Below are 21,418 nucleotides of genomic sequence, written 5' to 3' on the forward strand. Positions count from 1 at the left end.
TTGAATCTGTGCAGGGCACAATGAAATCTCAAGACTATCAAGGTATTCTGGAGCGAAATGTACTGCCCAGTGTCAGAGAGGTCTCAGTTGCAGGTCATGGGTCCTCCAACAAGATAATGACCCAAAACACACAGCTAAAAACACCCAAGAATGGATAAGAACAAAACATTGGACTATTCTGAGGTGGCCTTCTGTGAGTCCTGATCTGAATCCTATCAAACATCTATGGAAAGAGCTGAAACTTGCAGTCAGGAGAAGGCACTCATCAAACCCGAGACAGCTGGAGCAGTTTGCTAAGGAAGAGTGGGCCAAACTACCTGTTAACAGGTGCAGAAATCTCAATGAGAGCTACAAAAAACGTCTGATTGCAGTGATTGCTTCTAAAGGTTGCGCAACAAAATATTAGGTTAAGGGTACCATCATTTTTGTCCATGCCATTTTCATTTGTTTTATTTTTTTTTAATATTATGTTGGAAAAAAATCAAAGCAAAGTCTGATTTCTATTAAATGTGGAATAAACTTTGGTGGATGCCCATTACTTTTGTCAGTTTCAAGTTATTTCAGAGAAAATTGTGCATTCTTCAATTTTTGTGGAGGGTTACCAACAAATTTGAACACGTCAGTATCTTTTATCTTCAAAAATAATCATGTTCCTAACAACATTTACTTGAAGTGAATCTCATTTCTCCTTCGGGGGACTAATAAAGGCATTCTGATATCTGCAACAACATGACACTGTGGAATGACAAGATGAAGCAGGAAGAAATCAGGAAAATGTCCATATCAGCATTGTCGACGGTTTTGTTGTTCGGTAGCATTCTTCTACCCTATTTAGAGCACTGCCATAAATGTATCACTCAATTATCATCTCTTATGCACAATAAAATTCAAGTCAGTTCAATAAACCTGGAAACACTCAAAATGAGCCAATATGAAGTTGTTGAGGAGATTGTTCTCATGTCAAATCGGTCTATAAAATTAGTTTTTCCCCTTGTGGTGAGGGAAAAACCACAACAGTAATCAAACCAGCATTCCCTCCCCACAGTATATTTTCAATTTTCATTCCAACCGCATGGATGGATGAATGAGGAACAATCCAGCCAAAGACCTCACATGCATGTGCGCAAATGGAATCAAATGAAAGTCCCAATTTAAAGGTGCCCTATGAAGTTTTCTTGTAAACAAACAAAAGCTATGTTTACATTCAGGGTTAAGTCTAACAAATACGTCAAGTGCATTTCCTGCCTCATAAAACATTTGCAAAGCAAAGATTTTAAGTATTTTAAGTCCAGCACTGTTTGCACACATGTTTACGAGCTTGCAGTCATCTTCTTTCCTGTCTTCACCAGCTCATCCTTGTTCATGTCCACGAAATAAACAAAACAGAGCCTCATGGAAAAACATCTCCAAAGCACTACTACTACTAAAACTCTACAGGGAACCTTTGTCATCCTGTCATTTTATGCTTGTGCACTGTGGCACATCACAACATACGTAGCACGATGTGCTATCTAGTTGACAAAACTGATGAGAAATTTAGTAACTCACTGTGAGGAAGGAGTAAAAAAAATATTTTTAAACTCTATCATTGATGCAGCCTGTAAGAAAAAAAAAATCTCTTTTTCCTTGATAACCTTTAAAGTCACTGCTCTTTTAATGTAGTGCCATCCCTCCCATGTAGACCAGGTGCCAAACAGGTATTGTGGCTCATTCTGTAACTCTCCTGCCATGACTGCATAAAACTGCAGTGACCATTTAGACATAATCTGTGTCATTAGTTACAATGCTACATATTGTCTGCATGACTGAAAGGGTGTGTAAATGTCCATAGCTGCTGGTGAGAATAATGAAACTATGTTCAATGTAAAAATCTGCACCATGAATACAATTTAAAAAAATCTTTGATCAGATTTAGTGTCTTTTACATTCATTTTAAGTGGATATTGGAATTATAAGGTGCTGTCCGGTAGTGGCTCCAGCTTGGTGCAGCTTACTTAACAAACTTCATGACTGTTACCAGCTCATTTCACTGTTACACTACTAATTAGTGATGTGCATATGAATTCACACACCAATGGCACAGCATCCGGGGCAGCTTTGAGGTTCAGTATCTTGCCCAAGGATACTTGCATGTGGACTGCCAAGGCCAGGGACTGAACCATTGCCCTCTTGATCGGTGGATGACCGCTCTACCTCCTGAGCAACAGCCGCCCCTGAATCTGAAAACAAATGCTGAAAGTCCATGTGACAAGAGACTCAGACTGGTGCAGACATCACAGCCTCTAACACACCGATTCAACTGGCTGGAGGATAGAGAGGAAGCTCCGTGTTGCCTGTTTTATCTCATAAGCATCAGTTTTCACTGGACAGCGTGTCACTCATTCAGGCTTGTTTCACCTCAAACTATGTACACACTGGAAGCAGAGAGAGACTCTTTTCAGGATTTAAAAGACAGCCTCATGCACTCAGATCATAGTTATAGAGACAGGATGTGGAGTCAAACACAGCATATAAACACATTTTTAAAAGCTGTGGTCTAAGTGAGTCCATCACCGCTCACATAGACAAGTCAAGTCTGTTGTCTTAAATTACCTCCATATGTTTTAGCTGCAGGCAGTCTCTTGAGTACAGTACACTCCTACGAATAAAAAGCTCACACTTCTTTTCAGACCTAAACACGTGGAAACATGAGACAAACAGGATGAACACCTACAACCTTCTCTGAACTGGATCTTCAATCACTGTCGCTACCACATAAAAATTCTGATGGCGTTAGTGCTGATGCTGCACAGCAAAATTTGCTCCACGTGTCAGCAGCCTGAAGTTGTAATGGCATCAGATGTGTTGTGAAAATACGAAGTCGCTGGAAAAAGTAAACTTTCCTGATGTTTTATACAACTTGATTTGATTTACACCATTTGATTGCCAATTTATTTTTTCAGAGTTTCCAGAGTTGCATAATAGATCTTTGAGTGGCATTCCTTCAGTTAATACATGACAGTTTTCCTATCGGATATTATAAGTGTGACAATTCATTCTTGATCTTGGCAGGAAGCTGCCTGAAAAGAGAGAGCAAGCAACCTTTTCAAGCTTTGTGTCAACTTTAAAGTTCACATGAATAAGAAGGCCCCAATTGAGAGCTCCTTAGCAAGAGAGTACATGCATCTTGAATGAAGGTAAAAATGTAAGCTAAATAGTTTGATTTCCACTGAAATATCATCCGGAACTTCTTTTAAATGCTCTCAAGTCTTCAACAAACAAATGGGATTTTGCAAACAAAGCAATTAGCTTTGTTGCATGTTAGAGTTTATAGCTGTAACATGTTAAATCAAACATCCGGTCGTCCCATTGAGATTACAAGATGGCACTTTATGTAATATGTAAATGTGCAGAATTTTAAAAAAAATTGTGCAGTGAAGAGCAGAGGAAAGAAAGGAAACGCTGAAACCCGAAAATGTATCCTCATAAACGGATTTTTTCTCACCTCCCAGACTTTCTCCAAGTTTGTATGTGGTCAGTCAACTCAATCCTTGTACGTTATCCTTAATTAGAGAACAAAATAACTTACAATGTAAAAATATGCCATGGGATGCATTTATGCGTGTATAGCATGAGTGAAATGTAAGCTGTTACGTGACCTGAGAACACCGCTGGACTTATTATTATCTGTCCCGTGTGCTTGTGATGGTTGACTGAAAACGACTGAAATGAATTGATTGATTTATCAATATTCCTACTTTATCATCCTAAATGTATGCAGTTTATTATTAACCCACTATTCTTTAATTAAGATTCAGGCTCACATCTATTAGAATACCTTTTATGTTAAATCATGCAATACATTATGATTGATCATCTCAATCATCAGTCTGCAGAGGTGAAGAGATTTTCATAGAGAAGAATGAAACCAGCAGATACTGACTTTTTCCTGCTGTACAAGAAACCTGCTTCGCTGTGACCTCAGTCTGTGGTGAGTACTGAACTGTGGCGGCAGTGAATTTGTACTGTTTACCCCGGTTCCCATTAAGAGTTCCATTGTGGACTTCATGAAAACAGTTTACATCCCCAGAGATGAGATCATTTATCAAGAGCCTGTGAGCAATAAGGAGGAATCACCAGTCATGATGTGGAAACGGCAGTGAGGGCAGACAGGAGTCATGTGGAGATGAGCCTTGTACAACACCATGACCAAAAAATTCCTGGGTAAAAGAACGTCGCTGAATTTCTTCAAACGAATGCACCATGGCAACTCTTGATACAAGAAGCTGTGCTAGTGAATGAGAGCATGGCTAAAATGACAAGTGTCTGGGACTAATGGAAAGGCTAATTTTGTCCTGTGGAGGCTTTATATTCTTTAATGTCTTGAATCTTCAGGGCACCTTGTGGGGTTTTTGACCTCTAGAAGTATGTTTTTTTGAGTCGCTCCCCACCCGTGTTGTTCACAATAAATGCTTTCTTCCTCTAACTAACAATTGGGGGTGGCAGTACACAGAAGAAAGGTAGAGATTCATCAGCAAAGGTGAGAAAGACAACTTCTAGCAAGCAAATATAGATGTAAACAATTTAGCTTCAATAACAATAGTATAATAATTTTAAAAATTATCCGCAAATGTCCAATGTGTTTGTTGGACCTAAAGTATACATAGGCTGTGTTCTGATGAGAAAACACTGAATGTAAACATAACATAACATAATCCCACAAGGTACCTTTAATAAAGAGTAATTTTGTGACAAAAACTAGTTACTATTTTGACAGTAATGAGTTAGAAAGACCTCTCTGAAGTCATCTGAATAAGATTACTGTGCCAGTCTGTCTTGACAGGAGCTGAATGTGACCAAAAAAAGAAAAGAAAAACAAACCGAAAAAAAAAAAAAAAAAAAAACCTAGATATTTGGCTCTGTAATTAATACAGAAATAAAGGGGAAAATATCAAACACATTATTAGAAAGTAATCCAATTTACTTTTCCGAAATAAATCCTGCCCAAATAGGGTCATCACTGCTAAAGAATAGCTCCTAAGAGGCCAATTCATGCAGGAGAAAGATTTACTGATAGTGTATACTGCAGTAACTGAGCACTACAGCAATACTGATTATTTCCAGATCCTGCAACTGACTGTTTTGATAAATATCTCTCATATCAATGATACAGCGCTAAAAATGATCGTACATTCCATTGTTTCTTCTGGGCAAACTTTGACAAGGCAAACATTAATCAGTGCCAGGTGGTCACCAAAACTAGCTCTGTTCAGTCTAACTTCAGGGGTCAGTCAGTGTGTAAGTGTTAATTGTCCAGCATTAACAGCCAACTCTTAGCCAGAGCGGCTCTGGCTGTAGACCGGAGAGACTAAGATTAATGCTGCACCTGTTTATATACAACATAAGACTGTTTGTAGATATAGTAGCGTGAGTATTAAAACATATTTCCGACAAGTATTATGTATTTGAGCATCCCACCCAAACAGATTTACCCCCATCCAAAAAGATACTTTTAGATTTTTTCCTTTGAAATGTGTGCTGAGAAACACTGCTGACCACACAGAAATGGAGGCCAGAACAGTGCACTGATGAGTAATGGTTGATTAGCCTGTAAATTCAGTGCTGTTCTCTAAGATCTTCTCACTGGATTAAATAGGACAAGGCTTAGCTGGAAAAGGCTGATGTCACATGCTTTGCACCCTTCAGAGTTTTGCAACATTTGAATCAAAACGTGATTACAGTTGTGGGGTTGTTTGCTTACGTTGCAAAGCCACTGTCACGCATATGTGACCAGACCCATAAGCCTTGATGAAGCAGAGTTTTTGAACTTTTAATAAAAAACAAATGACATTTTTTCACACCTTTAACTTTTTAGCTTATTTAGTTTTCAGAGGCTTTAGCATTTCTTTGCCCTCAAATTGGTTAGAATTTGAAGGTCTGTTACAGGACATCCAAAAAGTTGAGCATAAAACTATGCATTGTGAAAAGGAATATGTGGTTGGCTCCCTGAATTTGGCAGCCTGTAAGATTTTTGAGTGGATTTTAAAATTTCAATGCTTAAAGGCCTTAAATGATCTTGCTCATATTTATTGAGTAGTACGCGTCCTTTCGACCATTACGATCTGTGGAGGGAGTTCTTTACTGTCCTCATGCTTGGCCTTGGCCTTTTTCTCATCTGCCTCATCTGGTTTTGTTTTTTCTTTGTAAAGCACTTTCTAATATTGCAAAGAAGAGTGAACTGTAAACTGTATAAATAAAGTTTATTTTTATGTAGTATTATTATGATTAACAGGCCTCCACACTGAGGGCAAGAAGGCAATGAAATAACGGGAAAGTGGCTTCATCACCATCATATAATAGCCTACACATCATGAAGTCATAATAACAGAAAGATCCATTCCTGCAGACTTGCACCAGCAGAAAGATCAGCTCCAGACTTCCAAACTATGCTGTTGATTTACCTAGCTGTGTGATGAGTCTGCTCCCAATGAGGCGTACACTTCAGTCCAGCCCTCTGGCTCAGAGCTCATCACATCACCACCTTCATTCAGGCCATGGTGCTGTCTTACAGCTGCCTGCCCTGCTGTCTAAGGTCAGCTCCGTTTCTCTGTGTATGAGTGTGTGCATGTACGTGCCGGCCCTGGTTTTATTAGGACTGTCGTGGCGCCTCGTTCCCCATGGCTGGTCAAAACACAGACATGTGACATTACAGTCCTGACTCAGAATTTAATCACATGTGGCCAACAGAAGTTTTCATTAACACTGTATTGGTTCCGTACGTGCAAATCAACACACAAACTGACACACTCAGCACACAGGACAAACTCTCAAATACAAACACACATACAAACATCAAGACACACACGCACACACACACACAGGTCAAGGTCTCTGACTACGCTACAATGACATCCATCGAACTTAGTCTCTGCTGTCATCACCACTGCAGTCTTATGGCAATCACCAAAGAGATTAGTTTTCCCTTTGGCACATGCAAACACACACAGATTTAGATCCTGCATACACACACAGTGCAGAGTGCTTTCAATCAATTAGAGCTGACAAATGCCAAGTAATTCTATATGAGAGATTGTGGTTTGGTGGAGTCTCAGACTGTACAGCATTATTGCTACCATGAAAACCACCAGAGTTGTTTTCCAGGCCCACTCTGTCAAAGACACTTTTCAAGCAAGAGGAGAGCGCCCAAACAATGTCCTGCTCCCTGCCTGCGGACTTAATGTGCCTTAAAATCAGCAAAACATGTAGTGTAACTGTATTAACGTCCCACCTCAGAAGAGGTCTGTTCAATCAGCCTGCTAATTTTACAAAATGTCTGTTTGTGCCCTTTTTCTTGGAATGTTAATGCTATCTTATTTAATCTAGTCTAGCAATCTAGCAGTGCTGTACACAAGAAGTGGATGATTGTTGCCGACTCAAGACTGAAAAGGCGAAAAACACGCTGCTCACATGAGAGAGAGGAGAGGGACCTGGCCAGCTACTCTCTGTGGCAGTTACTCGAGCTCGTCTGTTGGGCCTGCCAGGAAAGAGACGGTTACAGTGCAGGTGACATACGATAATATTATGAGGAAAATCCCCTCGAGCATTGCCCTTCAGCTTCCAAGGATACGCAAGTAGGAGGCGTAGAGAGTAGGCAGTGCTAACACAATATGAGAGGAAGATCCCAGAGAGAATAAGAGACAGAACACAGTATCGCATATTACAGCATTCTACGTCATACACACTGGATGGAAACTATGACTCTGTTTACACTTGGTTTTAAAATGTGTTTCCGTGATCTGAACACAGTCTGGACAGCTGACACACACTGCCGTTCACACCTACGTCTATCATGCATCTCCACTTGTGTTCAGATCAGAACCCACGTCACTGTTACTGCCTACGTCACTCCCACTAGAAGGTCAAAGGGCGCCAGTTATGTTAGTGTAACACCAGACAAGTGTCAAATTGGTTTCACAGAGGCTAGCTAAGAAAACAAAAACGTTTCAAGAAACAATATACATGTACAGGTTATTTATTCATTCACTCCATTTTTTCGAGTGTTGGTGCATGGTCACCAAAGCAACCATCAAGTCCTGCACACAGTTCCTAAGCCACATTCAGAGTGCATACATCACAGATGAGCAACAGCTAACAATGTCAGTCTCCAGTTGCCCTTGGAATTGAAGTGATATTTCAAAATATGCACAAATCAAATTACAGTATCAACATTGCAGTAGTCAGATATCAATTCAAATGTAGCGCAAATTTGAACTGTTTCAAGAAATTTGGTAAAAAAAAAATTCAGTTTCGATGTGCATTTCCGTCCACTGCCATTATGCAAATATTATCATTAATATGGTGCCAATTGTCCAGTCTGGTGCCATTAACCCACTACAGAAGAACAGGGCACGGTGAGGTGACATCATTAACGGAACACCAGTCTAACCTCAAACACTGGAAAACCATGCAGAAGATGTGAAGGAAACATGGCATTTCTGTTTGTGAAGTCTATTTGTTATTAAGGCTATGGATGCTACAGTCTCCTCATCCAACCATACACATCTGATGTTCTCTTCAGTGAAACGGAAGCTTCAGTGGATGCTTAAATCACATGTTTCATGAACGTCAAGATTTATTCTCTAAGCCGATTTCATTGTACTTTTTGTAACTACTCACTACTTGTAGTTTTTTATTTCCAAAATTGAAAATGCACAGAATCTCAGGTGTATGGAAACACACTTATTGTCTGAACACCAATTAAGCCTATGCTGAATTCTTTCTAAGTCTGACATTTGAATTTCCTTACCTGTTACATACACTGTGTACTTTTAGCCTCTAGCCTACAAGATGCTCACTGAGAGTTGGAAGAGAAGCTCTGGTTACACTCACAAGCTCGGGAGTCTGAACCAACTGCTTAAATGAACAACTATTGGGCTCAACTCCAACAAGCAACCCGACACAATCAATGACAATCAAGATAAAGGGGAGATGACTGGAATACTTGGCAACAAATCAAAAGTCAGTGATGCAAGAGAATCCAAATACGAGTAAAACATCAGCTGAGTTGGCCAACAACTATGTCTGTGTTGGACTCCAGTGGGATTTATCTTTAGTTTCCATTTACGGTAAACACAGACAAGTATAACCAGGTCCTGTTTGAGCTAAAATAAGCCTACAGCCAGTTTTCAACAAACAAGATGTCACTGCACAAGTATGTCTCTGGAGACAGAAGATGAACCATAGCTTTCAAGCCACATCTCAGGCCACAGGCTCAGGTGAGCGATGAAAACAGACACCAGAGATGTGAAGAAGCCAAGGGGTCACTTATCACGTTCATTCTGCAAACGTCTCGACATCGATTTAGCACGCAGCACTTGTCCTCCATCTAACTTTATCAAGAGTGTGGGCAATAATGAGCCATATTATCTTTCATGTCCTGCCAGGGGAGGATTCTGATGTCCCTACAACCCACTAACTCTAAATAAGGATAAATGGACACAGAGGCTGGCAAGCTTTAACTGATGGCACAATGGGGCTAGGGATAAGTGTGCTTTATAACCCTCACGAGAAGTGACCGAAGTATTTGACCTGTAATGTTCCCTTGAGACGATTACATAGGTCTGTAGGAATTGGAAAGCAACTGCAGACTACAATTAGCCTGTAATGGAAGACAACGCTTAGATTTCAGAAATACCTGTAGATGTGAAAAGTGAATAATGCCCAGAACAAACGTGACAGTGACATGACACGAGGCAAACTTCCAACTGAAACACAGGGTGAGATATAAACCACTCAGACAGCCTGGTCCCACTATAAGGAGTGTGTCTGAATTTGTCCCATCTCTGGAACAGCCTGTCCAGGGATGTCACACCTCCTCCACTCTACGGAGGCTGAAAGATAGCCCACACCATTATGTAACAAACATCTTTTCCATCCAGCACTCCCTCCTCTTCTTCTCACCAATACCAAATCTGTCATGTATGGCCCACCCATCTGGCCACCAGCACACTCACAGCCTGGGAGTAAATTCATGCTGACAGAAGGAGCCTGGAGCTTCCAAGCGGGATCTTCTGTTTATACCTCATGCCTGGCCCCAGGACCCCGATGTCAAGGATCAGCACCAGAAAAAACAGCAGAGAACTCTGATATCACCTCCTTCCTGTGAAAACAACCAGCGGTGTCAAAAATCCTCCCCAGTTGCAGAGGGATCTCAGTTTTTGGCCCAATCATTTAGAAGATAAAGACTTCAGTCTCTGGATTTCCCACATCACTGTCACTGAGAGTCATTAAGTCTTCACAAAGTAACGCGGCATGACCTCTTCTGTTATGTTAAGACAAGATAAAAAATGAACTCTGACACTTTGCAAAGTCAGGCAGAGGTGCCAAATGAAACACTATGTCCAAAAGAATAAATGTGAAGAAGAACAGCTACTGAAGACTGGAGGATTAAAATAGTCTCGTCTTCAAAGAAAGACACGTATGACTGTTCTCTCACACTGTTAACATGTCAAACTAAATATCTGCTGATATATTCGTTCATTTGTTCAGTGGCAAGCTTGCAGCAGACTACCAGGACAATGAGCAGTTCAATGTGGGTAAACATCACTACATATGGATGAGCTGAACACATGCCAGCAGGATAGAGTGAGCTGAAAACCTAAGCTATGTCTAAATTGTACTACTAGTGGTGTGGCCTGTGTAAGGATGAATAACAGGCTAGGAGGGTTTATGGAGCAAACATGAAACAATATAAAATTTGACAATAATTGTAGTTTTCCAATTCTTCCTGCTGCTATCCACCTTTAATAAAGTTAAATAAAGTGGGTTGTAGCTGAATTGACAAAATGCTTAGCAATGTGACTCATTCAAACAATCTTTGCTAACTAGTATCATTATATTTGTCCAAATAGTCAGACTTTGAAGCTCGTTTCCCTCGCTGTGCTGTCTGTGACGTGGTCACACAGTAAATTGGGGTGACAAGTTAAATCATCATAAACTCTGCAGCCAGTATACACTGAATAGGGGCAGTGGTGGCAAGCACTCAATGTCTCAAAACCCCCATCATTTCCACTTTCCCATGCTGTTAAAGTTTTTCGTTCAAAAATCTTAACTTGACTACATCTGACTAATCACCTCTCTGCTTGTGTTCCTTGAATCAACTGGTCCTCTGAAGCCGCTCTTTAAACATCAAAGCAATCCCTTATCCATCTCGTCATTTGGTCTTTCAGACCTTCTTTTGCACAAGCCCACTACCTCTGCCATCACCATCATGACAATCTGGATGTTATGGAAGATCCAGCTGAGTGTTTCCATCAACAACCTGCTGGCTTTACTCCACCGCCACCAGTACATGGACTCCAGAGGGATCATGTCCTATCTCATACCTGCAGATGCTCCATGTCAGTGGAGTCTAACTGTGAAACTATTTCTCAGTTACAAACTTCAACAAATATTGCGATATTTAATTGACCTTTGTCAGAAGCTAAGGGAGTGCAATAAAATCCAATGAATGTGTGGATTTATTATGAGTTATCAGTTTTCAAAACCCCCCACACTCCCATTCATATTATCGTTATGAAGTGTTATGAAGCAGAAAATATTTTTGTGCCACTTTTTGACATACAGTTTTTTTGTCATGTCCTGAAAGTGTTGAGAGGCACTGAACAGAGTGTTCAGCTTTATTCTTGACTTTGGAAATAGCACTTAGACAAACACAATCTTAACTGAAGTTCCGATGACTCGCTTTTTCTGCATTTTATGCTCTCACAGTCTTTGTCAGCAGGTGGAGTTTACTCAGTTGTCATGGAAACCAGTCAGTTGTGATCACTTCCTATCCATAACTGAATCACCTAAATGAAGACAAAGCACAGTCCAACTGATGAAGACTGTGCAATGTGTCTGAAAATGCAGGACAAAGCTAGTGAGTGGATGATGAGTTAAAGCTCTTTTTGTCAGTGCTCTGAATATGAGTGTGCAGTGCTGTAGAACCAGCTAGTTTTTTGAAAGTTATGGTATCTGGTGCTGTCATGACCTTCCACACAAACTGTTTTTGTCTTCAGAATTTCATCTGCATGAGCCTGTAGCAAAAAAATGTCAGCTTGCTCCAATGCTCTGAAGCAAATCACCTGTCACACTACGTGCATAGCCTTCTTCACTCAAAAGCAAACTGTCTACTCTAAAATTTGAAAAATAAATTATGAAATAGCATGCAAGTGGAGCCATGATGAATAAAATACACCGCTTAGAAAAGTCAGTGTTATGTATTTTGTCGATGTTGGAGTTCTGACCACATCTTCAGAGTTCTCTCCCAAATGCCACAATGTGGTCATTGGCTAAATAGTGCAGCAGTGAGACAGAAACCACTTTTCCTGAAGCCAAGCAACTTGCTGTTCACCAAGAGTGAAACCCAAGCAGGCCACTGTACGTCAGATAGAGATTCCTATGTATTAATTAACAGTGTAGCTGAAGCAGAGAGAGAGATAGAGCAAAAGGAAAAAGATTGACAGAGTGAGAGCTCTCTTTATGACAACTGCTGACAAGCTTTTAATCCTCCATACTCCCCTTCATCCTCACCTCCATCATCAAGCTGTCAGCAAGGACTTGTGGTACCATTTGAATTGTTTATGAAAGTATTAATAAGCCATTTTAGGGAGTAAAAATAAAGAATCATGTCACTGTGTGACAGGTGCAGCAAAAGGCTGATGGAGCAAAGGTGCCACATGGTGTTTGGTGAGGTGGAACATGTTGCAAGCCAACAAGGAGGCCTTTCAGACTGATAACCACTGACAAACCAGACTGAAGAAGAGCACCTGTGTAGTAGGTGGAGTTGTAAAAATGTCAGTCCATCAGCAGACATGACATGTCCTCTGGACTTGTAGGGGGAATGTTCCACACTTAAGAACAGTGTTACTGACCACAATCCAATAGCAAAATAGCCAAAATAGGGAGAAAATCTGCACCACTTCATGCAATTTGAGTCATTACAATCATTATACTGTATCATCATCACCACCACTGACCCACTTTGTCCACCACACGATCGCAGCTAATGCTGTTCAGTGCACGTAAGGCAGCATAGGAGTCTCAAAGGGCATATATCATTCAGTGGCAGGTCAAACACACCTCGACAGACTCGTGCATGCATTTATGGACTTGCCTTCACATATTGTAAAGGCTGACATACTAAGTCTCTGCACTGTGACTGAATGTAAAATTGATATTTATTTGTATCGATTGATGTTTGCCTCAATAGAACGACCAACAGGAGTTTACTCGGCTTTTCATTTGGCAAATGAAGGAAGTGTTATGACACATTTAACCAAAAAGAACATGGAGTATCCCTGCAAATGCCTGTGATGTTGACATAAAGGGGCTGCACTCTGCTACATCTACAGTACATCTAGACACTGACAAGAATCTGGCTCCAGCTGGATTTTCCATCCAGACTGCTGTCTAAGAGAGAGACTATATTCATCTTAAACTGTCCCACTTTCCAGTCCATAAAAATCAGACATCTCCCAAACCAGAGCATCGCCTTGGACCCCATTTATAGGAGCAGAGAGCTGGCTTTTCCAGCCAGACTTGTCACACGCAAACACACAGACCCAGATTTGGCCTGTTGGGTTCTGGTCCCCCCCCCCCCCAAACACACACACACACACAAACACACAATTTCTCTATCCACTTGCAATTCCAAATTAAATTGTGACAGACGTGCATCGACAACGGCTGTAGACTGGCATGGATAAGGTTTCTGCTGCCTGAAGCTTCTCTAGCCTCCCACCAAACAGCTGTCAGATTATATAAAACCTTAATAGCACTTGATATAACCTGTCAGCCCACCTAAAAAAAAAAAAGTCTGAAATGGGATTTTTAGACTAATTTCTGGATCAATTTATCGATAACAACTGACCAATGCTGAAAAAATATATGCTTAATATAGACTGCAAGGCAGACTCAAGTTAATGCAATACTTGAATGAACTTCTTTGGCCATTCGACAGATCACTGGGTCTTTTGAGTCTAGAAGTATAGTGTCTAGGCTTGCCTATAGCTTAATACAACTTTGTGCACTTATATGGACTGAAAGTGACAGTTTAACTGCTGTTATAAATATGTTTGTGGACTCCCACTACCACGACCACTAAAGAGCAAAATGAATGAATTCATTCATTCATTTCTTCTGATGTAAAAATAGATGACTTGTGACCATTCTGGGGCAAAAAACTACTGAACAAATCACTGGAACACAACCCTCATCTGGTAAACCCTTCGTTAGGGCTAATATGTTAGCAAACAACTGGATATTCAATGAAAACAATGAGCTACAAGTGGCTAAAAGCTGCACAGACCTGCAGAAATCTGAAGAACCTGAGAGAAATCTGTGGGCTTTGCAATACAGTCATTTCACTTTTCAGAGCTTTGACATTAAGAAGACTAAGCATCTACGGAGGGTATGCATAGGCACAATAGTGCTCTGAGCAAAATACTAGCATGCTAATATTCACAATGACAATGCTAGCATGCTGATACTTAACAGGTATAATTTTGACCATGTTCACAATTTTAGATTAGGGTATGGGAATGTCACAGTATTTGGTTATACACCATGGTGTTGGACGAATTAAAATCTGCTGTTTCTATCAACAGCAGTTCACAACCAGAGCATCTCGTCTCCTCTATACAGAGAAACTGGTCGATGAGAGGAGATACCTGCCACACTTAGAGCTGTCACTGCAATGCTGACAGACAGCTGCCGAATATAGAAGAGGCCAAACAAAATCACAAGGCCTTTCATACTTGGCTGGTGGAACTTCTTAAAATAGACAGCCTGGTATCAATATGAAGAAACGATATTCTGGTACTGACACCCCAGGGAACGTGAGGTCACAGCACTAGCAACACAAACATTAGAACTTGAGAACATTATCTGCATGTTCAGTTTACTGGCAGCGGGAGCTATACCTATCTGTGACAAATGTTTGGCGAGTTGATGTCAGGCATTCTCTTGAGGGCCAAATAGCGTAGGCATGTATGTATGCACATAAACACGTATATTCCACAGCAAAGGTGCTGTAATAGTGAAAAGACTTGATACTATTCAAAACATGAGAGCAAGGTTCTCTAATAAGATAAAAGCATATTTTTATAAGTTGTTATAACATTGTTAATGTTTGTGTTACGCGGTAGCATGCATGGCACATGATGCCCCGAGCTTTGTAAAACATGTACCCCATAAAGGCTGATAGTCAACCCTTGTAGAAATTTAATGTAAAGTTAGATGGAGAATAAAACTCACATTATAATAACAGTAAAATACAGTGAGTTAAAGTAAGAAAGCAAATAGAATAAAGAGAATGAAAGCCAGAGTCTGCAGCTCATAATCAGCTCTCTCTGTGGAATCTCCACTAGGAAGCATGTGTCATGTTCATGCTCTGACCTGGCCGAGTCTGTAGACTCAGCCAGCTCCTCGTGTGAGGAAGTTTCCATCAATTCTTTGTTGCACAAAACCTCGTAAGAGCACTTTAAGAAGACAGAGTCATCCAGAGGCAACTGTTGTTAAAAGGATATAAAATGATCTGCATTGCTGTGGCAGCATCAGCAGCATGATCCTGATCAGGTTGTTTTAAAATGTCATCAGCATCTGCACATATCCAGTGACTGAGGATGGAGAATGAATAAAAGCAACTCTTAGAGAAATACAACTGACCAAGGCGCTAAGTTCACGGCTGTGTCAGTGGGGCTGATCTGCAGCCAGATCATAAGACTTTACTTGCATTTAGTAGTACGTGCATGCCAACAGTAGAGAACTGTATGGATTGCCCACCTCAGATTAATTGCAAATGAGAGTAGGACAGACCAGGAGAGTGATACATCAGTAGTGTGCAGGCCTTGTATCTGACTGATGTAATGACGTCATTCCAACCCTCACCTATAATCATGAGCTTTAGGTAGGAACCAAAAGAAAGAGACCACAAATACGAAAGACCAAAATAAGTTTCCTTTGGACATTCCAACATTGGAACTAAAGAAGCTGTGTTGGACAATTTCCACATCTGTCTGAAACAAAGAATTTGACAATCATGTCCACTTTGTGCAGAAACTGATGATGGTGAGAAAGTAAGCTTGGTTTGAAATTCTCTTTCAAGCTTTCATGTTTTCATTTTTAACACAATTACGTCTGCGTATGTGAACATCCAAGTGCAACACTACGAATACCATCAACTGTTCTAAAATGTGTGCCATTACCGCCATTTAAAAAGAAACATCACGTCTTTTGATAGCAGGCTTTTCTTTGAGTTTGGCCATTTGGAACAGATATAACCATTTTTGCCTTGACATGTGGTCATAGGACACTATGTATGAACTACTTGGCTTTGAGCACACTGACATTGTGTGGAGCTCAAAGCAACAGCACTGGAGGATGTGGTTGGTGAGGCAAACATCTGAGCTATCTTATTTAGCCTGCTGACATCACAACCAGGAGTGTTGTGTAAGAGGCAGAAATGGACCACAGGATGTTCCAACTGTAAGTGAAGCTTTATGAGCATGATCGCGCTCCCCAGAGTCAGACTCCTTTTCTGATTTGATCATTAATAGTGACCTAATACACTAAAAGCAAACTATAGACCTGACGACAGAACATTTAAGGTGTGCTGATCAAAAACATTTATTTTGGAATCAAAGACATAAACCACTGGGACTCATCGTATGCTGTGAGTATGCACAGTCTAAAAGCTGTCCTGCTGCCAAAAGCAGCTAGACTCTCATTCACAGTCTACTTACAGTTCACATACCGTGTGTTTGCCGCCAACCAACCACTGACCAGACATACCTTAGAGCTAAGTGCAGCATGGATGAAATGCAAGTTCTTTTAAAGGTTAGAGTATTGCTCAGTTGTGGGAACAGTGTCACCTTATGCAAAAGGACACTTATTGGACTGATGTGCTGAAGGACTGGGGGTTAGCAACCTATCTATAACATCCTAAGGATTTTGCAGCATTTAACTTTATGAGAAGGCATATCCATTGCCTGAGATTTAAATCATTTAACTACAAGTCATCTTCAAGTTTAAGCTGCACTTTCATCAGCTTCAGTTGGAGGCTCCACTGTGCTAGCGGCTACATACTAAAACGCTAACATTGGCAAACCAGCGTGCTTAGATTAAGGACATGCTAACTGATTAATTGATTAACTTGGTTGGCGTACAAAATTTAACATACAGAAAAAAAGGCAACAAAGACATAGTCCACACATTTAAAAAGTCCACACAGTATTACAAGGACAGTCTTGCCGAGCTTATCAAGTATAAAATTTCAAAATGAGAAACTGTTGTTAGTATGCAGGAGGGTGCCATACTTGTTGCTTGTTTAGCACCGGGCTGATAAGAGAACAAGGTTTGTCAATTTTTGTTTCTTATTATGATTGATAATTAGTGACTTTATAAGATCTTAGTGTTTCACTCAGTTGAGCATTCTGCACAAAATCTGATCTGCAGATTTACAGATAAATATTTGACTAAAATAAACAATAAATACAAATAAATAGGCTAATGTGTTAAAAGTCATGAGCTTAGAATTAAGGTGTACAAGAACACAGAAACAAAACACAACCAAAAAGGTTGCAGGCATTTTAATGGGACACACAAGCCTGTTCTTGATGTGTGGAGAACTACAGTCCTGCTACTTATGTTGGTGTCAACATGAGCAGTGCTGCAACTCCTGTAAGAGTGCAATGGTTGATGGGATGAAGGAATTCCTGCTGTTATTTTTGCAACTGTGGGCCCAAGGACATCGGTCTGATTAGAAGGACTGACGCTGACTGAACAAGGACTATTGTGAGTTAAGATACAACTTTTTCTGGTTTGTAGATGTCATTAAGACTGTCTTGCTCAATAGATACTGTTTTGCCAGCAATATTCACAATTTTGCTATCATAGTTCTTCCAGGCAACATTAGCATTACCATGCCAAAAGAATGCAGAATCTCACGACACCCTCAATAAAAGACTTATAAACAATCTCACAATAAAACCATCATAGTCATAAGTGAACATGTTAGTGTGTTAGCATGCTAGTGTTAGCATTAAGTACAGGAACTGAGAGGAATTGGTTTATTCCTTTTGTAGGTATTTTGTGTCATTAAGTGTTGAAAAAGTGGAAACTGTCATATGCTGGTTGCATTACTTGAATCTGTCTAGTTATATTGTACTCTTCATGAAAGTGAAGACATGCTGACAGACAGTTAATCAGCCTGGCAGACATACCAACACCACCATTCCTAAAGCAATACATTGTTATCATGGCTAAACCTTTAGATCTAAGCTTACACTTACAGATTCAATGACATGTATACTAATTCAACTTGGTTTTGCCAACTGGTTTTCATTCAGCTTTGATTAATTCAATAACTTTATCTAAATCTATTTTCTTTGAAGTATGTGCTTGGTTTATGTCTCTGTATCTTTATTGAAAGCTTCTGCAAAAAGAAAAAGCTTGAAAACTGTTTAACTGCTGTCAGACAACTGTTCCTGAAAAGTACTTTTAGTTTAAAGTAACTCTATTGTGACATCCCAGGACTGTGAAATGAATGTAGCATGTCACCTGTTAATAAGGGTCCCAAACAGCAGTCTGATAGCCTTTTGGATGTTTTCAGTGCACAGCCAACTCCACTGCTTCTTCATCAGCAGACACAGGATGTTCAGAGCCACCTCAGCCAACGCCGTCTCAGGTGCTGTGCCCACAACATGAAAGACACACATAAAAACAATTCAGAATGACGTACTGGAAGATAATTACGGTGTTACCGGCAAAGATCTGCTTAATCAGACTGGTTTAGAATTAAACCAAAACATCATAATCTATTTCAGATAAATGTCTTACGTGTGCCTCTGATGAACACACAGGCCCAGGAAAACATCAGCACTCTACCTCATACATTTATTCACACTGCCCTCATGTGGTTAGATCTGCACGCTGCTGGTTCTGCTGAGCGTTATTTTTCATTCATGCACATTAAATGTCGTACTACTACTGTACTTTTCAATGCTTTCTGCAGGACATGTTAAAGTCCATATGAAGACAGCTTTATCTTCTACAGACATTTTACAGTTTCTTTTTTCCATGATGAAAACTGGTATTGGAACAGACAATAACTGACATGAATTCAAGATGACCACAGCTGCTGTGCTCTCAAACAAAACCACAGACAACCACTTTTACAGTTACCTCCAAAAAGAGGTAATGAATACGGGAAGACTGATTTTGAGAAGAACACCTTTAAAAAGATCATGAGGAACAAAATTAGAGCAATGCACAAACATACATTGGGTAACCCCCCACTACAACTGTAGCTCTCAGGGAAATAAGATGCAAATCACATAAGCAACCATGTAATCAATCAAAGTACTCCCTTAATCTGATACAGTATTTATATTAAAGGGTGTTCAGATTATCATGGAAGAACGAGGCCCTGCACTGTGATCACTGTTTTGCTGTTGGGTGGACCAGGGTAGACTGAGGAAGCTTGTTTCCATCATGCTCGAGAAAAACACACTCACAAAGTGCGGCTTTAGGTACAAAAGATGTCCACTTCTGGCACAGTGTGGTTCTACACAACACATATACAGTCCCTGACCACTTTATCAGGTACATTATGTGTACAATCTGATGTAATCCAGTACAACAGCTCTGCTACATATTTTACCTTAACAAAGCTTATAATGGTCAGTTTTTGGTCAAACTTTCTGGCACAGGTTAATTTAACCACACGTTTATCAGGTTACAGGTAGTGATGGTGTTACACTGGACTGTATTATATTGAAATGTGTTTCGTATTTGTGAATGAGGTGGCCAAAACATTTGGTGCAAACATGATGTTGCGAATCTGGCTATCCACAAGCTGACAAAACACTGGAAATGCTTCTTAGTATTAATACAATCCAGTTCAACATCACTGCAAACTACAACCTCAACAATGAACATACTGACAGTGTGAACCAAAACTAAGCATTATTATCTTGGTAAAGGTAGAAGTTATGGATGAGTTGTAGTGTTGGATTGCATTAGATTTTATAAGTGAAGCTAATAAAGTGGCCACTGAGCCTACATCAGTGCAGAATTGTTGCCTGGAGAAAAAAAAAAAAAAAAACACAACCATACCAAAAAAAGAGGTTCAGATGTGAAACGCAGTCACTACTAAATACTCTCTATTGAAATTCAAATACCACTGATTTCATAACATTTAAATATTTCATACTGGAAAACATTTAACTTGATTCAAGTGGGCTGAATTCCCCTGTTTGAAATTTCCAGAAGGTAATGTCTAGCTGTTTTTTTATATGTTTGTTTTTTAAGGCTGACATTTTCGTACAGAAATTTGGGGGTTTTCTAGTCATTCATCTGTACTTCCCTTTCTTGGATCATGTGACGGACAGAACCTGACATGAGTGTACAGAGATCAATTCCATTCAAGCTTGATTGCTTGTCCTTAATAGCCCCAAGTCCAAGTTTCAATTATTCATCTCCAGTTTTTGAAGAATCCAGTCAAATTTAAGCATCATCAGTTTTGGCCTGGACATTTTGAATCCCAAAATGAGGAAGCGAAATTGAGCAATCTGAATATAGTTTTGTTCTTCAAACTGAACCAACGTGAAACTACCATTGAAACATTTAAAGCACACAAATTCTGGAATGTATAAATCTGTTATGAAAGCAGCACATTAGCGCAGTGTGACCTGTCAGTCTGCTAACTTCTGTTGTGGAACATTTCATTGTCTGGTCAGAATTAGGAGTTTCATTCACCCTTCATTCACCCTGACTGTCTGGAAAAAAACATTCCTTCAAAAAGACAATGACCAGATGCCTAACGAGGAAGAAATGCAATAAACAGGGAATGTCTCATTCCAGTGTCAAGCAAATGAGATAGTTTCCATATGATGTTAAAGTGATCATCAATTTTTCCTATGATAATTCCCTGTGATGGAGAAAGACGGAGCAGTGACGGTACATGATGCAATGTGGTGGATGGCGAAAAACATTCTAACATTCCAGAAACATTCCAAGAGTTAAGGGCAGCTAACAGTTTAGGTTCAGGGTAACACTAGACATGAGTACCTTCATGAGGGGGTATATGACCTGTCTTTAAAAGAAAAAAATAGAGAAACTGAAATGAACTTAGCTCTTGGAATTTAAAAAAATGCTTGCACATTAACATGTACGTGTTATACAGACTAACACGGTGGTTACCAAACACAGTAAGAGCTCTAAGTACTGGGCTGAGACTGATGTATTCTTATCCCTGTACATCAGACAGGACTGAATCTGAGCGCACCAACAAAACTGAAATCACACTGAACGCACCAACAGGTTTTAGCTGCTTATGGAAGATGGATATCGATCATTGTCACTGCGGTGTTGTGGGTTGTGTCTCTCATCTCTGGTA

The 21,418-nt window shown here is 40.0% G+C and overlaps 1 protein-coding gene across 2 annotated transcripts in view; it reads right to left on the reverse strand.

The window, feature by feature from the left end:
• The window catches only part of snx19b (sorting nexin 19b), a 43,138-nt gene that overhangs the window by 12,843 nt on the left and 8,877 nt on the right, over window positions 1-21,418 (reverse strand). For both annotated transcript variants that reach the window (XM_076734735.1, XM_076734736.1), the window contains exon 11: window positions 18,580-18,709. In XM_076734735.1, coding sequence (XP_076590850.1) covers window positions 18,580-18,709 — 130 coding nt within the window. The remainder of the gene's footprint in view (window positions 1-18,579; window positions 18,710-21,418) is intronic.

Source organism: Chaetodon auriga, chromosome 7 (assembly GCF_051107435.1).
Source record: "Chaetodon auriga isolate fChaAug3 chromosome 7, fChaAug3.hap1, whole genome shotgun sequence".
NCBI lineage: Eukaryota > Metazoa > Chordata > Actinopteri > Chaetodontiformes > Chaetodontidae > Chaetodon > Chaetodon auriga.